The 22,307-nt window shown below is 42.6% G+C and overlaps 2 protein-coding genes across 4 annotated transcripts; one reads left to right on the plus strand and one right to left on the minus strand.

Moving 5' to 3' along the window:
* Window positions 1-3,715: 3,715 nt before the first annotated feature.
* Window positions 3,716-8,033, minus strand: LOC124144782 (calcium-binding protein LPS1-beta-like). 2 transcript variants are annotated; one of them, XM_046514336.2, is made up of 7 exons: window positions 8,009-8,033; window positions 6,944-6,999; window positions 6,393-6,511; window positions 5,679-5,831; window positions 5,062-5,108; window positions 4,366-4,413; window positions 3,716-3,794 (listed from the first exon to the last, which is right to left on the minus strand). In XM_046514336.2, exons 2-6 carry the CDS (start codon window positions 6,991-6,993, stop codon window positions 4,369-4,371), a joined length of 414 nt encoding a protein of 137 aa, XP_046370292.2. In that variant the 5' UTR covers window positions 6,994-6,999; window positions 8,009-8,033; the 3' UTR covers window positions 3,716-3,794; window positions 4,366-4,368. The 2 variants fall into 2 exon arrangements, with proteins under 2 accessions (XP_046370292.2, XP_046370291.2); XM_046514335.2 differs by lacking the exon at window positions 8,009-8,033 and adding an exon at window positions 7,632-7,654.
* Window positions 8,034-8,162: 129 nt separating this feature from the next.
* On the plus strand, window positions 8,163-20,439 carry LOC124144783. 2 transcript variants are annotated; one of them, XM_046514337.2, is made up of 7 exons: window positions 8,163-8,182; window positions 11,269-11,321; window positions 13,251-13,378; window positions 14,092-14,256; window positions 14,892-14,938; window positions 19,824-19,863; window positions 20,390-20,439. In XM_046514337.2, the coding sequence occupies exons 2-6, from the start codon at window positions 11,275-11,277 to the stop codon at window positions 19,860-19,862; spliced, it is 426 nt and encodes a 141-aa protein (XP_046370293.1). In that variant the 5' UTR covers window positions 8,163-8,182; window positions 11,269-11,274; the 3' UTR covers window position 19,863; window positions 20,390-20,439. The 2 variants fall into 2 exon arrangements, with proteins under 2 accessions (XP_046370293.1, XP_046370295.1); XM_046514339.2 differs by lacking the exon at window positions 8,163-8,182 and adding an exon at window positions 10,948-11,026.
* Window positions 20,440-22,307: the final 1,868 nt, after the last annotated feature.

Here is a 22,307-nt window from a genome sequence, read left to right on the forward strand (position 1 = left end):
CCTGTCGTAAGTAGCGACTAACAGGATCGGGTTGTCAGGCTCGCTGACTTGGTTGATGCTTGTCATCGTATCCCAATTGAGTGGATCGATGCTCATGCTATTATTCACTGGATTGTCTGGTCCAGACTCGATTATTTACAGAGCGCCGTCATATAGCTGGAATATTGCTGAGTGCGGCGTAAAACAACGGAGAAAGAAAGAAAGAGAAAGTATAAAGATGTGCTCATAAAGATACCATGTCACAATGATCCAAACAGTTAAAGTGCGACATGGTTTGATTAGTTCACTTGGTTGTTATTTATTGAAATTTCTATAACCACACTATGTTTTGGTTGAAAACATGTTCGTCCTTTTAAGATTAATAGTATGTACATCAGTTTGCAATACTTGTCTTTCTGTGGAGCAAATATTATATTAAATTATATTAGCTCTATCGTGTTTATTTTAATCAAAATAAAAGGGTTTAAGCTAATGACAGCGATTAATAACCGTGTATTCTGTGCTTCTGATACATACTTCAACATTAGGGTGTGTGTTTAGCGTCCATAGGAGTTTTGCTGATTTTTTCTGTGCTGGCTGCCTGCGTTTACAAACGTGCGTTTCGTCGCGCTAAGGCAGAGCACTCGCCCCACACCCGGCGTACCGCTAAAAGTGAGTGAGTGAGTTATGTCCCCGCTATTAACAGTATTCCAGTTATATCGCGGCGTGTCAGCTTATCGTGGGAGGAAAGCCCGAAGTGATGCAGGTCTCAGACGTTCACCACTTTGGTTAAACCCACGGAGCACGGGTATACTAACAAACCTAGAAACATAATCGGGGCGAACCGGGATTCGAACCCACAATCTCAGGTTTCTGGCGTGCCCAAGGGACGCAACTCTGCACAGGGATTCGCGGCGCCTTAGACGACTGGGCCACCCGTGCCTCCAATATAGTATGTTATATGCATTATGACGTATCTTTATATTGCTGGGACTGCTACATGGTGCAAACAAATTTTCTTCGGTATAATAAAGTGTTGTCTTATCTCTGAGCTTAACATTGGTGAGGAAAGCCTGGCACATTAGTGAGGCTAGCTCAGCATCGAATTGTGTCAACCAACAAAGAGATCTACTGCATTGCTGTCAGCATGTTGATGGGTATCTTATATTGAACAATGGAGACTGTTTCCAGTGCGTTACTGGACAGAATATGACTCAAGTGTTGATGGCACCAAGAGATGGGCAACATTGCCGGTAACTGAACATCACATTGCTCACTATTTACAAGGACCCGTGACGATCCGGGGTATAAGAGGCGACTAACGAGATCGGTTGGTCAGGCTCGCTAACTTTGTTGATGCATGTCATCGATCCCCATTGCGTGGGTCGATGCTCATGATATCAATCACTGGATTGTCTGGTCCAGACTCGATTATTAACAGACCACCGTCATTTAGCTTGGCATATTGCTGATTGCGGGGTTAATAACAAACAAAACACTATTTACATTACTATATTCAAAAAATAAAACTGGTAGTGTGATCTCAAGCTCGACTAGAAAGTCACCTTTCTCATGGCACTGGATAACTATTTTATCTGCCTTTGTCCATCCTGCACACAATCCAGTTATGCAAGAAAATGGGAAAAGAAAAAATAAAGAAAACTAAACAAGGAAGAAAATAAATTGGTTGACAAATAGAGGATTCATCACTCGTGTTTTTTTAATATGGGAAATATCAACCGAGTCTTAGTTAATCGGTATTTGCCTCGCCAAAGGCTCGGCAAATACCGATTAACTAAGACTCGGTTGATATTTCCCATATTAAAAAACACGAGTGATGAATTCTATTTATCATTTTCACATTTTTGCTTCCCAATTAAGGAATAATTGCATTAAACATTAACACCAGCAACTTGTCGAAATCTTACGTATAGATCGTGCGTAGTGATACATGTTTTCCATAGCCGTGTAAACCAAAATAAACAACCTCTTAACTCCTTTATGACATATTCCTTCGCTGAGAAAAAAAATTCCTCGGATTATTTTAAACAAAATACTTGAACAAAAAGATCGTATCGCCAGCTCTCCGTTGGGCTTCGATGACAGCACGTGGAGCCGTACAACCAATGTAAACAAAGAATAACTACACAAAAACAAAAAGATTTTCACGTATTAGGATACTTTCTTAATGAAACGTAACCATTCTTTGACGTTTGTTTATGAAAATGTGTTGACTTGTCATACATGAAACGGATGAAAAGCATATGCAATATCTTGAAAGGACTGTGAAAGATGTGACGAATCGTCACATGGCGCTGGCCTGTGGCAGAGGTACTATGCTGGCTGGCTGCCGGCCGCATGGAACTCTTTGTAGGAGAGTGCATTGGGGTATGACATACATGTTTTTATGTCAAAGGCTTATGTCATGGATAAATGCTTTAGTTAAATGATAAATCTTTATTCGATATTATAGCTAAAATGGATAGAATTATCATTAAATCGCCCGCATGTTATCAGAAATGAGCGGGCCACTGGGGAAAATGTCCTAATTGCTTGCCGACGGGCCATTATCACGCCCGTTGTTAGGTGACGTTACAGGGATAGGAAAGGTTACGTCACGTTCAATATTGACGTCATCGGGTTTGTTCTTTGACGTTTCCATATTTGTAAAAGTGGGTCAGTGAAATTTGTGTTAATTGCACTAAATGTTTCAAAACTGATATTGTTTATTTTTATTTGATTACATATCCTATCCATTTTAGCTATAAAAACGGTAACGCTATTTTTCAGGGCATTATCATTTGCAGAAGCCGTCGGTCTTTTCAACTACCCTCCTTCGTCGGGCAGTTAATGGAAGACCTCGGGCTTCTGCAAATGATAATGCCCTGAAAAATAGCGTTACCCTTATACCAACAGTTAATTTACCCAGCGTTCCTGAATAGTTTGCCTCCGTTGCACTTTCAGGGGCGGTCGGGTAGCCTAGTGGTTAAAGCGTTCGCTAGCCACGCCGAAGACCCGGGTTCGATTCCCGACATGGGTACAATGTGTGAAGCCTATTTCTAGTGTCCCCCGCCGTGATATTGCTGGAATATTGCTAAAAGCGGCGTAAAACCATACTCACTAATTTTACACTTTCAACCTTTTAAACAAAGCCTAGGGGTCCTATGGTCATATTTTCGTCACTCCAAGATCCATAGTCACAGGAATGAACCTGTTGCTACGTGCGTTACAGAACGAACTACTTGTCTCCAAATATAAGTGCTAACGGACAGAGTGGGTTAACAAGGTTCTTCTCCATAAGGACACTTGGTATTATATGATTTTCAAGAAAAGCATCATAGGTAATAATGTGAGTTCGTGGCTTGTTTTCAAAGCCGCTCTACAGTATTACAGTTGTATCACGTGTCAGTTTAATGTGATGACTTTGGACAAACCGGGAGGGCGAGTGCATAAACACCAAGACTAATGCTGGTGCCCTTATATGTCTAGAAAACGCCCCCTGCAAACTGGAGACTGATGTATCTTTGGACAAACCGGAACGACTGGTATGGTTCTGTCAAACCAAGAACCATATTATATGGCGCCTTATCTGAGACAGTCCACTGACAACGGATCCAGATGCGCTTAAGGGACGCAACTCTGCATTGGGCTATCAGCGTTTGCGTGTCTACTGCTGCGAAACAGCATGGCAGTTCATTAATGGTTGGATTATGGTAATTGACAACACGAAAAAAGATTTATTGAATTTTTTTTTATTGTATAAGGAAAGATTGTTAGAACGCCGACGTTACCATCTGCATGGTTGGGTTGTAAGCCTGAAAGGAAATACGTCTTAGTTACTGGCTTTCTGGTTACTTCGTCATATGCTAAAAGAACTAACAAATATTACTCAAGTTCAAGATTAATTACTTCTTCTATTGAGTGGTTCAAAATAAATCCCAAGTTTTGTCAAAAGAAGTGATTATACAATACCCCAAAGGTATATAGTTAATGTCATTGCAACCTCTTGTATATATTCGACTGCTTGGACTTTATGGAGTCATTAATGGGAAATCAACATGATATCTTTTCAAGTTCGGGTTGGAATGATGGCCGTTCTGTATATGTATCAAGTACTGTACATGTTGGGGAACCCGTGAAGAAACGGATTAGAATTGGTCTTCAGCAACCAATGCTTATCGTAAGAGATGACTGACGGGATCGGGTTGTCAGGCTCGCTGACTTGGTTGATGCATGTCATCGTATCCCAATTGCGTTGATCGATGCTCATGATATTATTCACTGGATTGTCTGGATCACACACGATTATTTACAGACCGCCGTCATATAGCTTGGTATATTGCAGAGTGCGGCGTTAAACAACAAACAAACAAACAAACACCTTACCAGTTACTTGCCAACACCAGTCCCAGCAGCAGCAATGGCTTTCTCCACCTGGAACCAAATATTATTTGTGAAGCATGGTATGTAATGTTTGAAGTAAAAGATATCATTGTGTATTACATGACATTAATGTTATAGGAAGCCAAACTATTCTATTATTGGGCTGTCTGATAAACCTTTATGAATTTGTTCATTCTCTAGGCCTCAGATGTTTAATTATCATTATATTTTAGTCTTTAAAAAAGCATGGATGATGGTGGAAATAAGGATATTCGTAATAAACATGTTCTGTTAAGCCATCTCAAAAAGTATTGTTGGTCGAGTGACTTAATTCTTTTAAAATGTTATTTCGAAATACATGTCTGACATATGTGGTCGCCATACACCAACTAGATCGATGCTCATATCAATCACTGGATTGTCTGGTCCAAACTCGATTATGTATAGACCGCCGTCATATAGCTGGAATATTGCTGAGTGCGGCGCTAAACAACAAACCAAACCAAAATCAAAAGTTTTAAGAATGTACGTTAACTATATTTGCGCAATGTCAGCTTGCTGTAGGAGCGATGCAAGTTTTTGACGTTTATCAATTTGGTGAAACCCCTGATCTCAAGGTTCTGGCACACCTAAGGGGCGCAACTCTGAACAGCTAATTGCGGTGCCTTAGACGACCAATGTCTTCCGGTGATTACTTACCATTGCATAGTGATGCGTAAATTCCCCAAATGACACGTCGCCATCAGCTGTTAGAATAAGGAACCATCATGTAATCAGAAGATTTTATTGGACAACAAGTGGGGTACAGGCGTACACAAGCGTCCGACATTGTTGTAATATCAATAAAGGGGTAAGAGTCAATGAATAGGCATGCTATATTACCGGTACCCGATACATTTGTTTTTAATGGGTTTAACGCGGCTTTAAACAGTATTGCACTTATATCACGGCGTGTCAGCTTGATTTTGAGTAAAGACAAAAGTTATACAGTTCTTAGACGTTTGTCACGTTGGACAAAACCTAGGAACAATCTGGTCAAGCCGGGATTCGAACCTACGACCATAGATTTCTGGCGTGCCCAAGGGACGCTACTCTGCAAATCGAATTGCGGCGCCTTAGATTTGTAAAAAATCTGTGTTATTATTATTAGTGTTAAGAGTACTTGTTTAAGATTTTACTGTGAAAAAAGTCATTATGTGTAATATTGTTTACTGGGAGTCCTGAAAAGAATGAGTTGGACGTTTAAAAAATCGTTTGGCTCCCCTTTCAAAGATAGAAATGTGTAGGTTTCAAGCAAAATGCTCATGTTCACGTACCATTCCCATCGTAGTCTCCGAAAATTTTCTTCACGTCAGATTTCGTGATGTCGCCATCCTTGTTGGTGTCGTAGTAGTCAAAGTTGGCTTGAGCAGAGGCCTGGGGGACTTGTGATGCTGCAATGTACTCGGCCAGCTTCATGTGACCGTCACCTAGGGGAGATAAGTCTTGGGGTAATGATTGCAAAATACTTAACTTCAGAAACCTGCAAGCATCCGTATGCGAGATGTTCAGGAAAACTGATAATAAAACTTTTTATATTATATTTATATATTATATATTAATATACCGAAACCTTCGTTTTTTCTAACATCTTGGATTGAGTGATGATGCTCGGTGACTCTTGTGATTGCGTTTCATCGTACCCCGACGATGTGGAACGTTCTAGTCGACTATGCTTGTCGTTAGAGGCGACTAACGGGATCGGGTGGTCAGGCTCGCTGACTTGGTTGATGCATGTCATCGATCCCAATTGCGCTGATCGATGTTCATGATGTCAATCACTGGATTGTCTGGTCCAGACTCGATTATTTACAGACCGCCGTCATAGAGCTGGAATATTGCGGCGTGCGGCGTCAAACAGCAAACAAATTAACACAATTAAAATCACTGGTTTGTCTGGTCCTCACTCACACCAACCGCGAGATCTCTTGAGATCCCTCGAGAGGAGACAGCTAGCTCGCCAAGAAACGGGAAAGGAAAACAAGACTTACCATCCTTATCGAACATGTCATAAATAGATTCAAATTCTGCTTCTGAGAGTTGACCATCTTTGTTGGAGTCGACGGAGGTAAAAGCCGCTTTAAGAGCTGCTACAACTGGGGAGTCGGTGCTGAAATCGAAGAGAAAACATCATTTTCATGTACATTGGAACATCCAGTTTACATAGTTTGTCAATGTCAGCACAATTTAGAAACCTGTTATGACGTTGTCCCATTGTCCTACAAGCGGGTGAAATCTCATAATCGAAGATATAAAAATTACAAAAGTAGGGATACTTGGAAATAACTTTAAGTTACAATTTCCAAAATTGTAGAGATATTAGTTGCTAGTAATAGTTGATTGATAATAATAAACGAATTGGGAACACTCCAAAACCGGTTGTCAAGTATGACAGAAGATGTTATGACCGCCAGTGATCTTAAAGGACGAGACCAGTTACTTTTGTCAGTTAGTATATAACAATGACCTGGCACACCCTAGGGACCTAACTCTGCGAAATGCAGCGCCTTAAACGACCCGTGCCACTACAATTGAAACTCACGCTGAAAACGCCACGGCGACAAGACACGTGAAGATTACTAGGCTGTTCATTTCGATCTGGAAGAACAAATATAACATTTTAGTCAAATCCAATTCGAATGCCCGCATGGGTACAACACGTGATATATCCTGTGTCACTCTGTGATATTGCTGGAATAGTGCTAAAAGCGACGCCAGCCCTTATTCTCTCACACACTCATCAATATGCCAGCTTTATGACGGCTTGCCGCAAATCCCGGAGTCTGGACCAGACAATCCTGTGATTGATATCATCAGCATCGATCTACGCCATTGGGATACGATGACATGCTTCAACCAAGTCAGTGAGCATGGCCACCCGATCCCGTTAGTAGCCTTTTACGATGAGCATGGGTTGCTGAAGACCAATACTAACCCGGATCTTCACGGGTATATAATCAAATGTAAATATAAGCTTAGCTTCACTTTACCTAAAACAAATTAACAAAATGGAAAAGAAACATTTTTTATCACATGTCTAAATGTATTTTAAAATAGAGTATTTCATACTTTCGGAAAACACCATTTAAGAGGAAAATATATCTCGATTATTTAAATTGTTTTTGATACAGAGTCTGTTTTCAGTGTAGAGAAACATCTGCTAACAAGCAAAATATAAAAAGGTCGACAGAAATGAACATGAAATTGATCCAAAATTTGAAGTTCATTACCTGCATGTGTGAGGGAGGGGGGTGGGGGAGATTCTCAACGTACGATCCACGTCCTCGGGGTACGATAATACACAATCAACCAAGTCATTGAGCTTGACCACCTCTTCAAAATTGGAATCCCCACGGCAATGAAAAAGGTACAGTTTCACCAACTGAACACGAAACATATGCCCCGTGAGGATTCCGGTGGTCAGGCTCAGTGACTTGCTTGATTGCGTGTCATCGTACCCCGACGGCGTGGATTGTTGTTCATAATATCAGCCTCTGGTTTGTCATGTCCAGATTGGATTATTTGCAGGCCGTCATCCCATAGCTGGAATATTCCCGAGTGTGGCGTTATACAACGAACACCTTATCAGCGACTGAATTGGACGCACCTACCGGGAGATCCTGAGAGAGAAGACAGATACCTCGCCAGCACAGACTTAAATATTCTCCTGACACGTGTCATATTGGTACAAGAGAAAGCATTGGTGGTTTTAAAACGTTAAAAAAAATAACTGCGGATTTGACGTCATTCTTTTAACGGGTCTAATTCGTCACGTATATAAGTAAGATTGTGAAACTTGAGATTTCGTCCCTAAATCCCTAAACATTTCAGTAACTTCATGGTAAACCTATTTTGTTAACGGATTTCATGACAATTGTAACCCCTAGTTTCATAAACTTAGTGTAACATATATACGTTTGTTGTACTGACCGCTGGGGCTTGTAAGAGACTTACTACATGTACTTGAGTTTTAGACCGACAACAAGGTTTGTTGTACTGACCGCTGGGGCTTGTTAGAGACTGACTGCATGTACTTGACGTTTTAGACCGACAACAAGGTTTGTTGCACTGACCGCTGGGGCTTGTAAGAGACTGACTGCATGTACTTGACGTTTTAGACCGACAACAAGGTTTGTTAGACTGACCGCTGGGGATTTTTAGAGACTGACTACATGTACTTGGCGTTTTAGACCGACAACAAGGTTTGTTGGACTGACCGCTGGGGCTTGTTAGACACTGACTGCATGAACTTGACGTTTTAGACCGACAACAAGGTTTGTAGGACTGACCGCTGGGGCTTGTTAGCGACTGACTGCATGTACTTGACGTTTAAGACCGACAACAAGGTTTGTAGGACTGACCGCTGGGGCTTGTTAGCGACTGACTGCATGTACTTGACGTTTTAGACCGACAACAAGGTTTGTAGGACTGACCGCTGGGGCTTGTTAGCGACTGACTGCATGTACTTGACGTTTTAGACCGACAACAAGGTTTGTAGGACTGACCGCTGGGGCTTGTTAGCGACTGACTACATGTACTTGACGTTTTAGACCGACAACAAGGTTTGTAGGACTGACCGCTGGGGCTTGTTAGCGACTGACTGCATGTACTTGACGTTTTAGACCGACAACAAGGTTTGTAGGACTGACCGCTGGGGCTTGTTAGCGACTGACTACATGTACTTGACGTTTTAGACCGACAACAAGGTTTGTTGGACTGACCGCTGGGGCTTGTTAGCGACTGACTGCATGTACTTGACGTTTTAGACCGACAACAAGGTTTGTTGGACTGACCGCTGGGGCTTGTTAGCGACTGACTGCATGTACTTGACGTTTTAGACCGACAACAAGGTTTGTTGGACTGACCGATGGGGCTTGTTAGACACTGACTGCATGAACTTGACGTATTAGACCGACAACAAGGTTTGTTGGACTGACCGCTGGGGCTTGTTAGACACTGACTGCATGTACTTGACCTAATAGACCGACAACAAAGTTTGTTGGACTTGCCGCTGGGGTTAATCTTTTTCACATATTGTTTTATTATTAGGACGGGAGACAACCGAACTGTATTCATTGGTTCATGTTTATAACGGTTGTGTTGTAATTCATCGTGATAATATATTTAACATATTGTCGCACGGGGCTTATATTCCAGCTCGCATATGTTTTTTTAATTTGCAAGAGGGTAACATCAGCAATATTGCAGCCAAATCACGGCGGCCTGTAAGTTTACGAGTCTTGCCTAGACAAACCAGTGAGTGATAGCATGAACAAATAGAAAGTGTAAACTTGAAAATTGGATTTGACCAAAAAGCGTTAACTCAACGTTACTAGCCTGAAAACAGTCCCCGAAACACTGCAAACTTTAGGCCCGAAACACAAATATGATAACCGTATTAAATATATCACCTTCGGAAAATATTTTTGAATTGTTTCATTTTTAGACACCATCAAACATAAGTATATACTTTCTTTTGCGGGCAGTTTTTTTCAGTTAGTTGACATCGCATCAGTTAAGTATTGGTTGACACCTTCCTCGTGGGTTACTACACAAATGGTGAGTGAGTGAGTGAATGAGTGAGTGAGTGAGTGAGTGAGTTGTGTTTAACGCCGCTTTTAAAAGTAGTCCAGTTATATAACGGCGTGTCAGCTTAATGTGGTTGGAAAGCCCGAAGTCATGCAGGTCTCAGACGTTTACCACTTCGGTGAAACCAACGAGCATGGGTATGGTGCTGACAAACCTAGAAACATAATCGGGGCGAACCTGGATTCGAACCCACAATCATAGGTTTCTGGCGTGCCCAAGGGACGCAACTCTGCACAGCGAATCGCAGCGCCTTAGACGACAGGGCCACCCGAGGCCCCCTAAGTGGTTACTATCTGAGGTTTGCATCACTGAGGGCTTTTGTCCCACGGCAAGCTGAAACCGGGACCTTCTTTTCAGTGTGGCGTGAAAACAAACTTATCAGATTTGTATGAAAGCCTAAAGGGACAGGAGCGGCAGGGTAGCCTAGTGGTTAAAGCGTTCGCTCGTGCCGCCGATGACCCGGGTTCGTTTCCCCACCTGGGTATAAAGTGTGAAGCCCATTTCTGGCGCCCCCCGCCGTGATATTTCTGGAATATTGTTCAAAGCGACGTAAAACCATATTCACTCATTCACTCACTCAATAAAGGGACACATGTTGCCGACGTGTTCCTCATTGATGAAACCCATGAGCATGGGTAAAGTGGCATCAAACCGATGAGCACAATCCACAACCAGCGGATCCTGTCACGGCTAGGGGATGTAAGTCCGTACTGCGAATTGCGGTACGCTAAACCAGAGGGTTGCCGACTTACTGTGGGTGAAAGCTCAAAGTGACGACGGTTGAAGACGTTTACCACTTTTGTGAGGTGTTGATGGGACAAGGGTCAGCTGGGATTCGAACCAAGGATTATCGGACCCTTGCACAGCTAAGTAACGCAACTCTAGAAAATGACGATTTAGACCACTAGGCGTAGTTCACAGACCGGTGTTAGATAATGGCTTGCTTATTCAGCAAATCAGATGTAATCAGCTGTGAACAGCCAGTTGTAACATCACGTGATAGATAACTGTTCTTCAAAATCTAGCCTTCTAGAAGGTATGTGACCATATGCCTCTCCTTAAAAAATACCAATATTGTTAAAAATAACATCCTTCAAAAGGTATTCCCATCAAGTGAAAAGTAACTATTTTGCCTTTATCTTGATTATATATATTCCGTATTTGTGTCATAAATAGTTTAGGAATTACAAAAAACGCTGATGACACAACACAAAAACTACCTATATATATGTATCGACACACACGGGTCATTCTTTATTCTTTTCGATCTATCCCCAGTGAACGATGAAGTTTCTAGTCGTTTTGGCGTCGCTAGCGTCTTTGGCTTTAAGGTTGGTAGTACTTTCATATAAAGTTTCATCTTGACAATATTTTTCAACGACCAACAAACATATGCTTTGTTTTAACGTATTACAGCTAACTGTTAATTGCTATACCTATATTGACCTTGTGAACTTGGTGATACTCTATATGTGCGAGCAGGGGCTTTCAATTGACATTTCCGGGCATCGGATAACCATTAACACCTCGCATCGCAAAAGACATAATGTATATCTCCTTACTGAAATGCAAACATATATTCATTGCCGACAATTTAGCACAATGTGGCATTCGTGCATATGGTATGGGTATTCCTACAGTCTTGCTTGCCGACGATACTACACTTATTAGCGCATCACCGAGAGGCTTACAAACATCCCTTGATATTGGGCGAGATGGTGTAAATATTGAGTTTTTAAACTTTTTTTTTTCATTTTTTTTCCCTTAGTATGTTCCCATGAAAACAGCATGCTTATTTTTGTAAATACCTTTGACCGAGACTGGGAAAAGACCGTAGAGTTTCTGGACTTTTGGGCTTCCAGAATTAAAATGGGACGTGTTTTGTACATACATATGCCTTAAGGTGGCGCCTAACATATAATCCATCAAAAAGTGCAATAATTGTGTCCACCAAAGCAAAACGCAAGGGGTATAACTTTCATTGTAAACTTGGTGATACACACATTACTACAACTGACTCTACGGTGTATGGTGGAATACTTTTAACGTGTAACCTGTCTTGTAAAACAAAGCAAAACAAAATATTAACTCCCTAAGATCTTTAGGATAAGATAGTTATGATCTTCATCCAATTTCAAGCGTGAAAATATGGCTCAGAATGATACAGAAAACCAGCCTTTATGGATGCGAATTACTCTATGACATCAAGGGTCAACATGCCGTTCTGTTGGAAGGTACGCAAAGATATTTTGCACACATTGTACAGGGTCTTGATAAAAGATCTCCTTCAGAATCTACTATTTCGAACCTTGGACTTTGGACAATTACTGCATATATTGATAAATGCAAACTTTTATTTCTTGGTCGTTTATGCAATCTTAACTGTAATAACTTTGCAAAAGATATTTTTGCGCGTCCATTGCAAGCCCTGTCAATTCAAAGACAATCTGTGGAGAGCCTAACTTTGTGTGAAAGTCTCATCACGCAGTAAACTTTCGAAAGAGTGCATGCTCTGTATTAGGCATGCTTTCGACGATGACAGTCACATTATTTCACATTGTGAAGCGCTTATACCAGAAAGAAATGCGTTTTTCTCTTCTCTCATTGACTTACTCGACGTTCAAAAACATGTTGATTTTGAAATGCAAGACGACACAGATATGTTATCATTCTTATTTGGGGCTGAAACTACATTTACTCACAATCTGGATCAACACACCTGGGAAACTATTATACTACAATTCGCCTCGTATCTGTACAAACTAAGGCATCTTTTGAGGTTCCAACAAACTAAACTCCAGGTTTAAAAACTGGAGCCTTGTAAATATCGTTGATTGTCTTAAATGGGGCTGAAGTGAGGTGAGGTGAGGTGAGGTGGGTTGAGGTGAGGTGAGGTGAGGTGAGGTTTAACATCGCGTTCAAAATTATTGCATATATAGCGACATTCAAGCATTCATGTGTGGTTGTGTGTGTGTGTGTGTGTGTGTGTGTGTGTGTGTGTGTGTGTGTGTGTGCGTGCGTTCCCTGATGTAAGGGTCGATTGGACACAATGGATGCCGAGTATATTTAATTGTTGTGTTTTCAATATATTTTCGGCGGTCAGAAATGGTCCCTTTGATTGTCGATTGAAGTTAAGACCTTGCGAGTATGAATTCATTTTAAATGATGTGGATCTCATAGGGGGTGCCATTCTGCCTTGACCACGTTAAATTATCATAAAGCTGTAATATTAGTGATAAAGATGTGGCCGCTTATTCCAGCCAACACGATCACCACAAGAACACCCAGGCTGTGGCGGAGCATCTGTTCAAGCTTGTGGACACAGACAGGAGCGGTGATGTCTCTGGTTCAGAACTGCTCGGGGTCTTCCATCAATATGACACTAATGGTATTATTGTTGTTGTGTGTTTCTCTCTAGACCTTCCTCCCTGTAATCCATCACTATCTCAAAACTGTACATTACAGGTGATATGTCATTACAGCTGATATGTCGTTACAGGTGGTATGTCGTTATAGGTGATACATCATTACAGGTGGTATGTCGGTGTAGGTGATATGCCATAGCAGGTGATGCATCATTACAGCTAGTATGCCGTTACAGCTGATATGTCATTACAGGTAGTATGCCGTTACAGCTGATATGGCATTACAGGTGGTATGTCGTTATACAATGTAGGTGATACATCATTACAGGTAGTATGCCGTTACAGCTGATATGTCATTACAGGTGATACATCATTAAAGGTTATATACCATTATAAGTGGTATGTCGTTACAGGTGATATGTCGTTACAGTGGATATGTCGTTACAGGTGCTATGTCGTTACAGGTGCTATGTCGTTACAGGTGCTATGTCGTTATAGGTGATATGTCGTTACATGTGATATGTCGTTACAGCGGATATGACGTTACAGGTGATATGTCGTTACAGGTGCTATGTCGTTACAGGTGCTATGTCGTTACAGGTGCTATGTCGTTACGGGTGCTATGTCGTTACAGGTGATATGTCGTTACAGGTGATATGACGTTACAGGTGATATGACGTTACAGCGGATATGTCGTTACAGGTGATATGTCGTTACAGGTGATATGTCGTTACAGGTGATAACCGTCTGACCGAGAAGGAGTTCTACTTGGGTCTCTGTCTTCACACCCCCGAGATTTGTCCGGAGACGGTGGGTCTCTTCCAGGAACTGGACACCCTCAATGAAAATGTTCTGTGGCTCGAAAACATGCACAGTGTATACAGTCTCTTCGATACAAACGGTATGTTCCCCGCGTTACACAAACAGTATGTCCCATATTTGGATACAAGCGGTCAGTTTCGTCTCTTTGACCAAAAGGTAGGTGCTATAAATCAAGTTGATACATGGGACATATCTACTTAATCCCTAAGCATGTGTTTAGTGAGTGAGTATGGCTTTACGTCGCTTTTAGCAATATTCCAGCAATATCACGGCGAGGACACCAGAAATGGGCTTCCATGTCGGGAATCGAACCCGGGTCTTCGGCGTGACGAGCGAACGCTTTAACCACTAGGCTACCCGACCGCCCCTGCATGTGTTTAAAACAACGAAGGACAAGAAGGTTTACATGAACTTACTCCATTATATACGAGGTATAGCATACTCATGAAATAATTGTGACTTCTTCACCCACACTGTCCTTAATGAATCGTGGGATTCAGATGGGATCGTGGGATTCTCTAGTGTCTCGAATTGTATTACCACCAGGATGTTCCGAAGTCTGACCTGGTTAGATCGTTGCTCATGCTATCAACTCCTAGTCTGACGGCTTATTGAGTTGAGTAATAATATTCCCATGGTAATTAAATGCTTAATTTATTATTTCTTTGTAATACAACACACATTTACTATAATTATATTCGGTATGTTCTGCAGGAAACGGAGCGATTACCCGAAGCGAATTTGTCACCTGGATGACAAACGTGAGTAATGCTGACAAATGATTGAATGATGATTCATGTAGTCTCAGAACCAAGATTTTGTATCAAGATTAGATATTTTTGCAGCTACAGGTAAAAAACCCATTTTTTTTTAAGTTTAAAACTTTGAGCCTTAAATTTCTTTTAAAAAACATCACTTTGGGATCTATATTGTGGACTGGCGCGGATGAAACATCACAGTCTGGACTGAAGTAGATGAAACATCATAGTCTGGACTGGCGCAGATGAAACATCAGAGTCTGGACTGGCGCAGATGAAACATCATAGTCTGGACTGGCGCAGATGAAACATCATAGTCTGGACTGGCGCAGATGAAACATCATAGTCTGGACTGGCGCAGATGAAACATCACAGTCTGGACTGGCGCAGATGAAACATCATAGTCTGGACTGGCGCAGATGAAACATCACAGTCTGGACTGAAGTAGATGAAACATCACAGTCTGGACTGAAGTAGATGAAACATCATAGTCTAGACTGGCGCAGATGAAACATCATAGTCTGGACTGGCGCAGATGAAACATCATAGTCTGGACTGAAGTAGATGAAAGATCATAGCCTAGACTGGCGCAGATGAAACATCATAGTCTGGACTGAAGTAGATGAAACATCAAAGTCTGGACTGGCGCAGATGAAACATCATAGTCTAGACTGGCGCGGATGAAACATCACAGTCTGGACTGGCGCAGATGAAACATCATAGTCTGGACTGGCGCAGATGAAACATCACAGTCTGGACTGGCGCAGATGAAACATCATAGTCTGGACTGGCGCAGATGAAACATCATAGTCTGGACTGAAGTAGATGAAACATCATAGTCTGGACTGAAGTAGATGAAACATCATAGTCTAGACTGGCGCAGATGAAACATCATAGTCTGGACTGAAGTAGATGAAACATCATAGTCTGGACTGGCGCAGATGAAACATCATAGTCTAGACTGGCGCGGATGAAACATCACAGTCTGGACTGGCGCAGATGAAACATCATAGTCTGGACTGGCGCAGATGAAACATCACAGTCTGGACTGGCGCAGATGAAACATCATAGTCTGGACTGGCGCAGATGAAACATCATAGTCTGGACTGAAGTAGATGAAACATCATAGTCTGGACTGAAGTAGATGAAACATCATAGTCTGGACTGAAGTAGATGAAACATCATAGTCTAGACTGGCGCAGATGAAACATCATAGTCTGGACTGGCGCAGATGAAACATCATAGTCTGGACTGGCGCAGATGAAACATCACAGTCTGGACTGGCGCAGATGAAACATCATAGTCTGGACTGAAGTAGATGAAACATCATAGTCTAGACTGGCGCGGAAGAAACATCACAGTCTGGACTGGCGCAGATGAAACATCATAGTCTGGACTGGCGCAGATGAAACATCATAGTCTAGACTGGCGCAGATGAGACATCACAGTCTGGACTGGCGCAGATGAAACATCATAGTCTGGACTGGCGCAGATGAAACATCATAGTCTGGACTGGCGCAGATGAAACATCACAGTCTGGACTGGCTCAGATGAAACATACCAGTCTGGACTGGCGCAGTTAAACCATCAAAGTCTCGAATGGGGAATATGAAACGTTATAGTGTCGATTGGCGTAGACAAAACATCATAGTTTGGACTGACAAAAATGAAACATCATAGTCTAGACTGGCGCAGATGAGACATCACAGTCTGGACTGGCGCAGATGAAACATCATAGTTTGGACTGGCGCAGATGAAGCATCACAGTCTGGACTGGCGCAGATGAAACATACCAGTCTGGACTGGCTCAGATGAAACATCACAGTCTAGACTGGCTCAGATGAAACATCACAGTCTAGACTGGCGCAGATGAAACATCACAGTCTGGACTGGCGCAGATGAAACATCACAGTCTGGATTGGCTCAGATGAAACATCACAGTCTGGACTGGCTGAGATGAAACATCACAGTCTGGACTGGCTCAGATGAAACATCAAAGTCTGGACTGGCGCAGATGAAACATCACAGTCTGGACTGGCGCAGATGAAACATACCAGTCTGGACTGGCTCAGATGAAACATCACAGTCTGGACTGGCGCAGATGAAACATCAAAGTCTGGACTGGCGCAGATGAAACATCACAGTCTGGACTGGCGCAGATGAAACATCATAGTCTAGACTGGCGCAGATGCGACATCACAGTCTGGACTGGCGCAGATGAAACATCATAGTCTGGACTGGCGCAGATGAAACATCATAGTCTGGACTGGCGCAGATGAAACATCACAGTCTGGACTGGCTCAGATGAAACATACCAGTCTGGACTGGCGCAGTTAAACCATCAAAGTCTCGACTGGGGAAGATGAAACGTTATAGTGTCGATTGGCGTAGACAAAACATCATAGTTTGGACTGACAAAAATGAAACATCATAGTCTAGACTGGCGCAGATGAGACATCACAGTCTGGACTGGCTCAGATGAAACATCATAGTTTGGACTGGCGCAGATGAAGCATCACAGTCTGGACTGGCGCAGATGAAACATACCAGTCTTGACTGGCTCAGATGAAACATCACAGTCTAGACTGGCTCAGATGAAACATCACAGTCTAGACTGGCGCAGATGAAACATCACAGTCTGGACTGGCGCAGATGAAACATCACAGTCTGGACTGGCTCAGATGAAACATACCAGTCTGGACTGGCGCAGATGAAACATCATAGTCTGGACTGGCGCAGATGAAACATCATAGTCTGGACTGGCGCAGATGAAACATCACAGTCTGGACTGGCGCAGATGAAACAACGCAGTCTGGACTGGCGCAGATGAAACATCAAAGTCTGGACTGGCGCAGATGAAACATCACAGTCTGGACTGGCTCAGATGAAACATCACAGTCTTGACTGGCGCAGATGAAACATCAAAGTCTGGACTGGCGCAGATGAAACATCATAGTCTGGACTGGCGCAGATGAAACATCACAGTCTGGACTGGCTCAGATGAAACATCACAGTCTGGACTGGCGCAGATGAAACATCAAAGTCTGGACTGGCGCAGATGAAACATCATAGTCTGGACTGGCGCAGATGAAACATCATAGTCTGGACTGGCGCAGATGAAACATCACAGTCTGGACTGGCGCAGATGAAACAACGCAGTCTGGACTGGCGCAGATGAAACATCAAAGTCTGGACTGGCGCAGATGAAACATCATAGTCTGGACTGGCGCAGATGAAACATCACAGTCTGGACTGGCTCAGATGAAACAACGCAGTCTGGACTGGCGCAGATGAAACATCAAAGTCTGGACTGGCGCAGATGAAACATCACAGTCTGGACTGGCTCAGATGAAACATCACAGTTTGGACTGGCGCAGATGAAACATACCAGTCTTGACTGGCGCAGATGAAACATCATAGTCTGGACTGGCGCAGATGAAACATCACAGTCTGGACTGGCGCAGATGAAACAACGCAGTCTGGACTGGCGCAGATGAAACATCAAAGTCTGGACTGGCGCAGATGAAACATCACAGTCTGGACTGGCTCAGATGAAACATCACAGTCTGGACTGGCGCAGATGAAACATCAAAGTCTGGACTGGCGCAGATGAAACATCATAGTCTGGACTGGCGCAGATGAAACATCACAGTCTGGACTGGCGCAGATGAAACATCAAAGTCTGGACTGGCGCAGATGAAACATCATAGTCTGGACTGGCGCAGATGAAACATCATAGTCTGGACTGGCGCAGATGAAACATCACAGTCTGGACTGGCGCAGATGAAACAACGCAGTCTGGACTGGCGCAGATGAAACATCATAGTCTGGACTGGCGCAGATGAAACATCACAGTCTGGACTGGCTCATATGAAACATACCAGTCTGGACTGGCGCAGATGAAACATCACAGTCTGGACTGGCGCAGATGAAACATCAAAGTCTAGACTGGCGCAGATGAAACATCATAGTCTGGACTGGCGCAGATGAAACATCATAGTCTGGACTGGCGCAGATGAAACATCAAAGTCTGGACTGGCGCAGATGAAACAACGCAGTCTGGACTGGCGCAGATGAAACATCATAGTCTCGACTGGGGAAGATGAAACGTTATAGTGTCGATTGGCGTAGACAAAACATCATAGTTTGGACTGACAAAAATGAAACATCATAGTCTGGACTGGCGAAGATAAAACATATTCTCTGCTGACCATTTTATGGGGGATGTGTCATGTACACATTTAAAGCAGATTAAAAAACAGAACAAAACAATTTCGTCTGCCGTAGATGAAACGGTAAACTTTCGACCTTCTCAGATGAAACGGCATAATTCCGACTGACGTAGATACAATAGCAACTATACATAGCCTGGACTAATACCGGTTCTATAGTGCTAGTCTTGTGAGATACATTGCAGCAGTTTAACATGGATACCAGACTCAGACACGTTATACTGACTCCGAGACGACCAGACTTTAATGCCAAGCCAGGTTGGGTAACCACAAATACCGCTTTTAACATATTTTGGTTTGACGCGGCCGGGGACCGAAAGACCAACCTTCCGCTCCCGGACAGACATTCTAGATACATTTAACGCAGATGGAACAACATAGATCAAACTTACCACTGGAGTAAATGGAACAAAAATGTTTCGACATACGTAGATGAAACATCCTACAGTTTCGACAAATGCAGATGAAACAGTACAGATGGACTACCGCCGTTTGTGTCAGTGGGCACACTCCACTGTATTGTTATATTGGGTAGGCTGATTCCATAGACACACTTATCTACTCAGCATTAAGAAAGTTCAACGAAGTGAAAAAGACACATTCTTCTATTTACCTTCACTACGTTTATGTGTAATATTGTAAATTTTGTGTTTCAGAAGCTGGACGCGATTAAACAAACTCTACCAAAACACTAGGGTAAGGGACATAGCATGGGGGGGGGGGGGGGGGGGGGGGGGGGGGGGGGATGTGTGTGTGTGTGTGTGTGTGTGTGTGTGTGTGTGTGTGTGTGTGTGGGATGGAGGGTCAGAGACGGGGCGGAGTGGTTGGTGTAGGCCAGCCTTGATATATCCGATTAGGCCGTACTTGATAATTTGTATCTTGTTGAGATCTGTGTCTTAACTAACGTTCGCCCGAGCCAACCGTCAAGTCGTCCACTCATCTTACTGTCCACCCATCACCCCATCCATCCGACGACAATCCATCCGTCCATCAATCAAACTGTCCCTTAACCCATCCGGCCACTCATTCACATGTCCACCTATCCATCCATTCCGTTATTCTTCTCATCAGCCCGTCCACTCGTCTACCCGGCCACCCATAAACGCGTCCAAATTATTAACAATTTCAAATTCTGGGACTTTCTAATTGACGTATTCAAATTTAATTCAATCGTGCTATATGATTGTCCTTCACACTTCCAAATTTTTATTTTATTTTGCAGGTGACGCTGAACCTCGTGTGAATTGGGATGAATAAAATATCAGTAACTTATATAGCTGTGTGTGTTTTTAATCGAGCACCGGGTTCGAATCCCGGTTCGCAATGTATTATATTATAGATTTGTCAGGACCATACCCGTGTTTTGGGGATTCATCAAAGAGGTAAACATCTAACAGCTGTATCACTTCGGGCTTTTCTACCACATTATGCTGACACGACGAAAGAGAACTGAAATACTGTTCAGGGAGGCGTCAAACCAACCTCACTAACACACCCATACACCCACCCACCGCCGTAATGTAACTGGAAAGTAGCTGAGTGCGGCGTTAAAAAACAATCAAACCATGGCGACACGCAATACAGCCAGGCCGCACAGAGATATCGCATGTTCCTCAAATAACTCGCTTGGTGACACGCATTGATAACAGGACATCACTCGATTCGCAACAAGTTACATATTCTCCGACAACTTATAATTATGACACACACTTGCGGCCTGGATGGCCTTGTGGTGATAAGAACTGTATTACTAGTTACAGATCCCGTAGGCCGTGACTATGGCCTTTACTAGTCATTTTAAATTTAAAAGTTAAATTGTTCAATTTGCAATGTTTTGCTATGTTCATGCCATGCGGGGAGACACATCGATTAAATAGCACCTCTTTACTCAGTCGTGATCACTCGTGTCATTAGGGACAAGCCGAATGTCCTCTTGCAAGATACGTAAAGCGACGAGTGTTGATGAATGCTTTTTTAATGCTCCAAAATCTCCAGAGAATGGTAGACAGTCACGGGGTAATTCAAAACTATATACAGTATGAGTTGTAGCAGGATCCCTCGTGGTACATGGGGTTTTATGCGTCCCTGGGGCCTGGTGTATAATACCACGCGGGACGCATAAAACCCCATGTACCCCGAGTGATCCTGATACAACGAATATATCTTACCGATATGTTTTAATGTGACATTGTAAAAGAATTAACACAATTTCAAAATTGATAGAAAACAGCTGTTCGATTAACCTGAGGTTAACTTGTACCATGAACGTGACTTCAATTGACTAAAAAAAAGCGTGCGGATTTTTGCTTTGAAGCGTTGATAGGGGATTTATTCTGTCTCTCAGAAATCCACGTGCAGCCTGTATTGCTCGCGACGGGGTATAAGAGATATATTCCTCCGCTGAGAAATGTATTCCTCACCGAGGCGGGTTACACAGTATTTTATCAAGATCACGTGGACCAATCAGATCTCATCATTCTGACATGGAGGTATGATAAAGTATTTTATCAAGATCACGTGGGCCAATCAGATCTCCTCATTCTGACATGGAGGTATGATAAAGTATTTTATCAAGATCACATGGGCCAATCAGATCTCATCATTCTGACATGGAGGTATAATAAAGTATTGTATCAAGATCACGTGGGCCAATCAGATCTCATAATTCTGACATGGAGGTATGATAAAGTATTTTATCAAGATCACGTGGACCAATCAGATCTCATCATTCTGACATGGCGTTATGATAACGGCCTTAATGGTCTTCATGCGCTATGCACGGATCATGGAGTAACGGGAATATCAACAAGAACAGTTAGACTTGTTTTTTATCGCCCTACTTAACAGTATTATTGCTCGGCGGGTCGTAAATAATGATCACACCACGTAGTACAGTTTTTAACATTCTATACCATACTTTCTCATCATTACAATCATAGCATAACAGACATACAAGCTTACATTATAAATACTATTTTCTTGCTTATTTGACATTAATATTGACTTCCGGGCAAAATGAAGTATACACCCATGTTAATTTGATGGTGGCTAGATATGAAACAAACAAGAAATGTTTTTTCGATGCTGATGTATTTGATACGGGTATCATAGTTGTGTTTTAAGTTCCAAGTGTTTCGACG

The sequence above is a fragment of the Haliotis rufescens genome, unplaced genomic scaffold, assembly GCF_023055435.1.
Source record: "Haliotis rufescens isolate VD_foot unplaced genomic scaffold, xgHalRufe1.0.p SCAF_8, whole genome shotgun sequence".
NCBI lineage: Eukaryota > Metazoa > Mollusca > Gastropoda > Lepetellida > Haliotidae > Haliotis > Haliotis rufescens.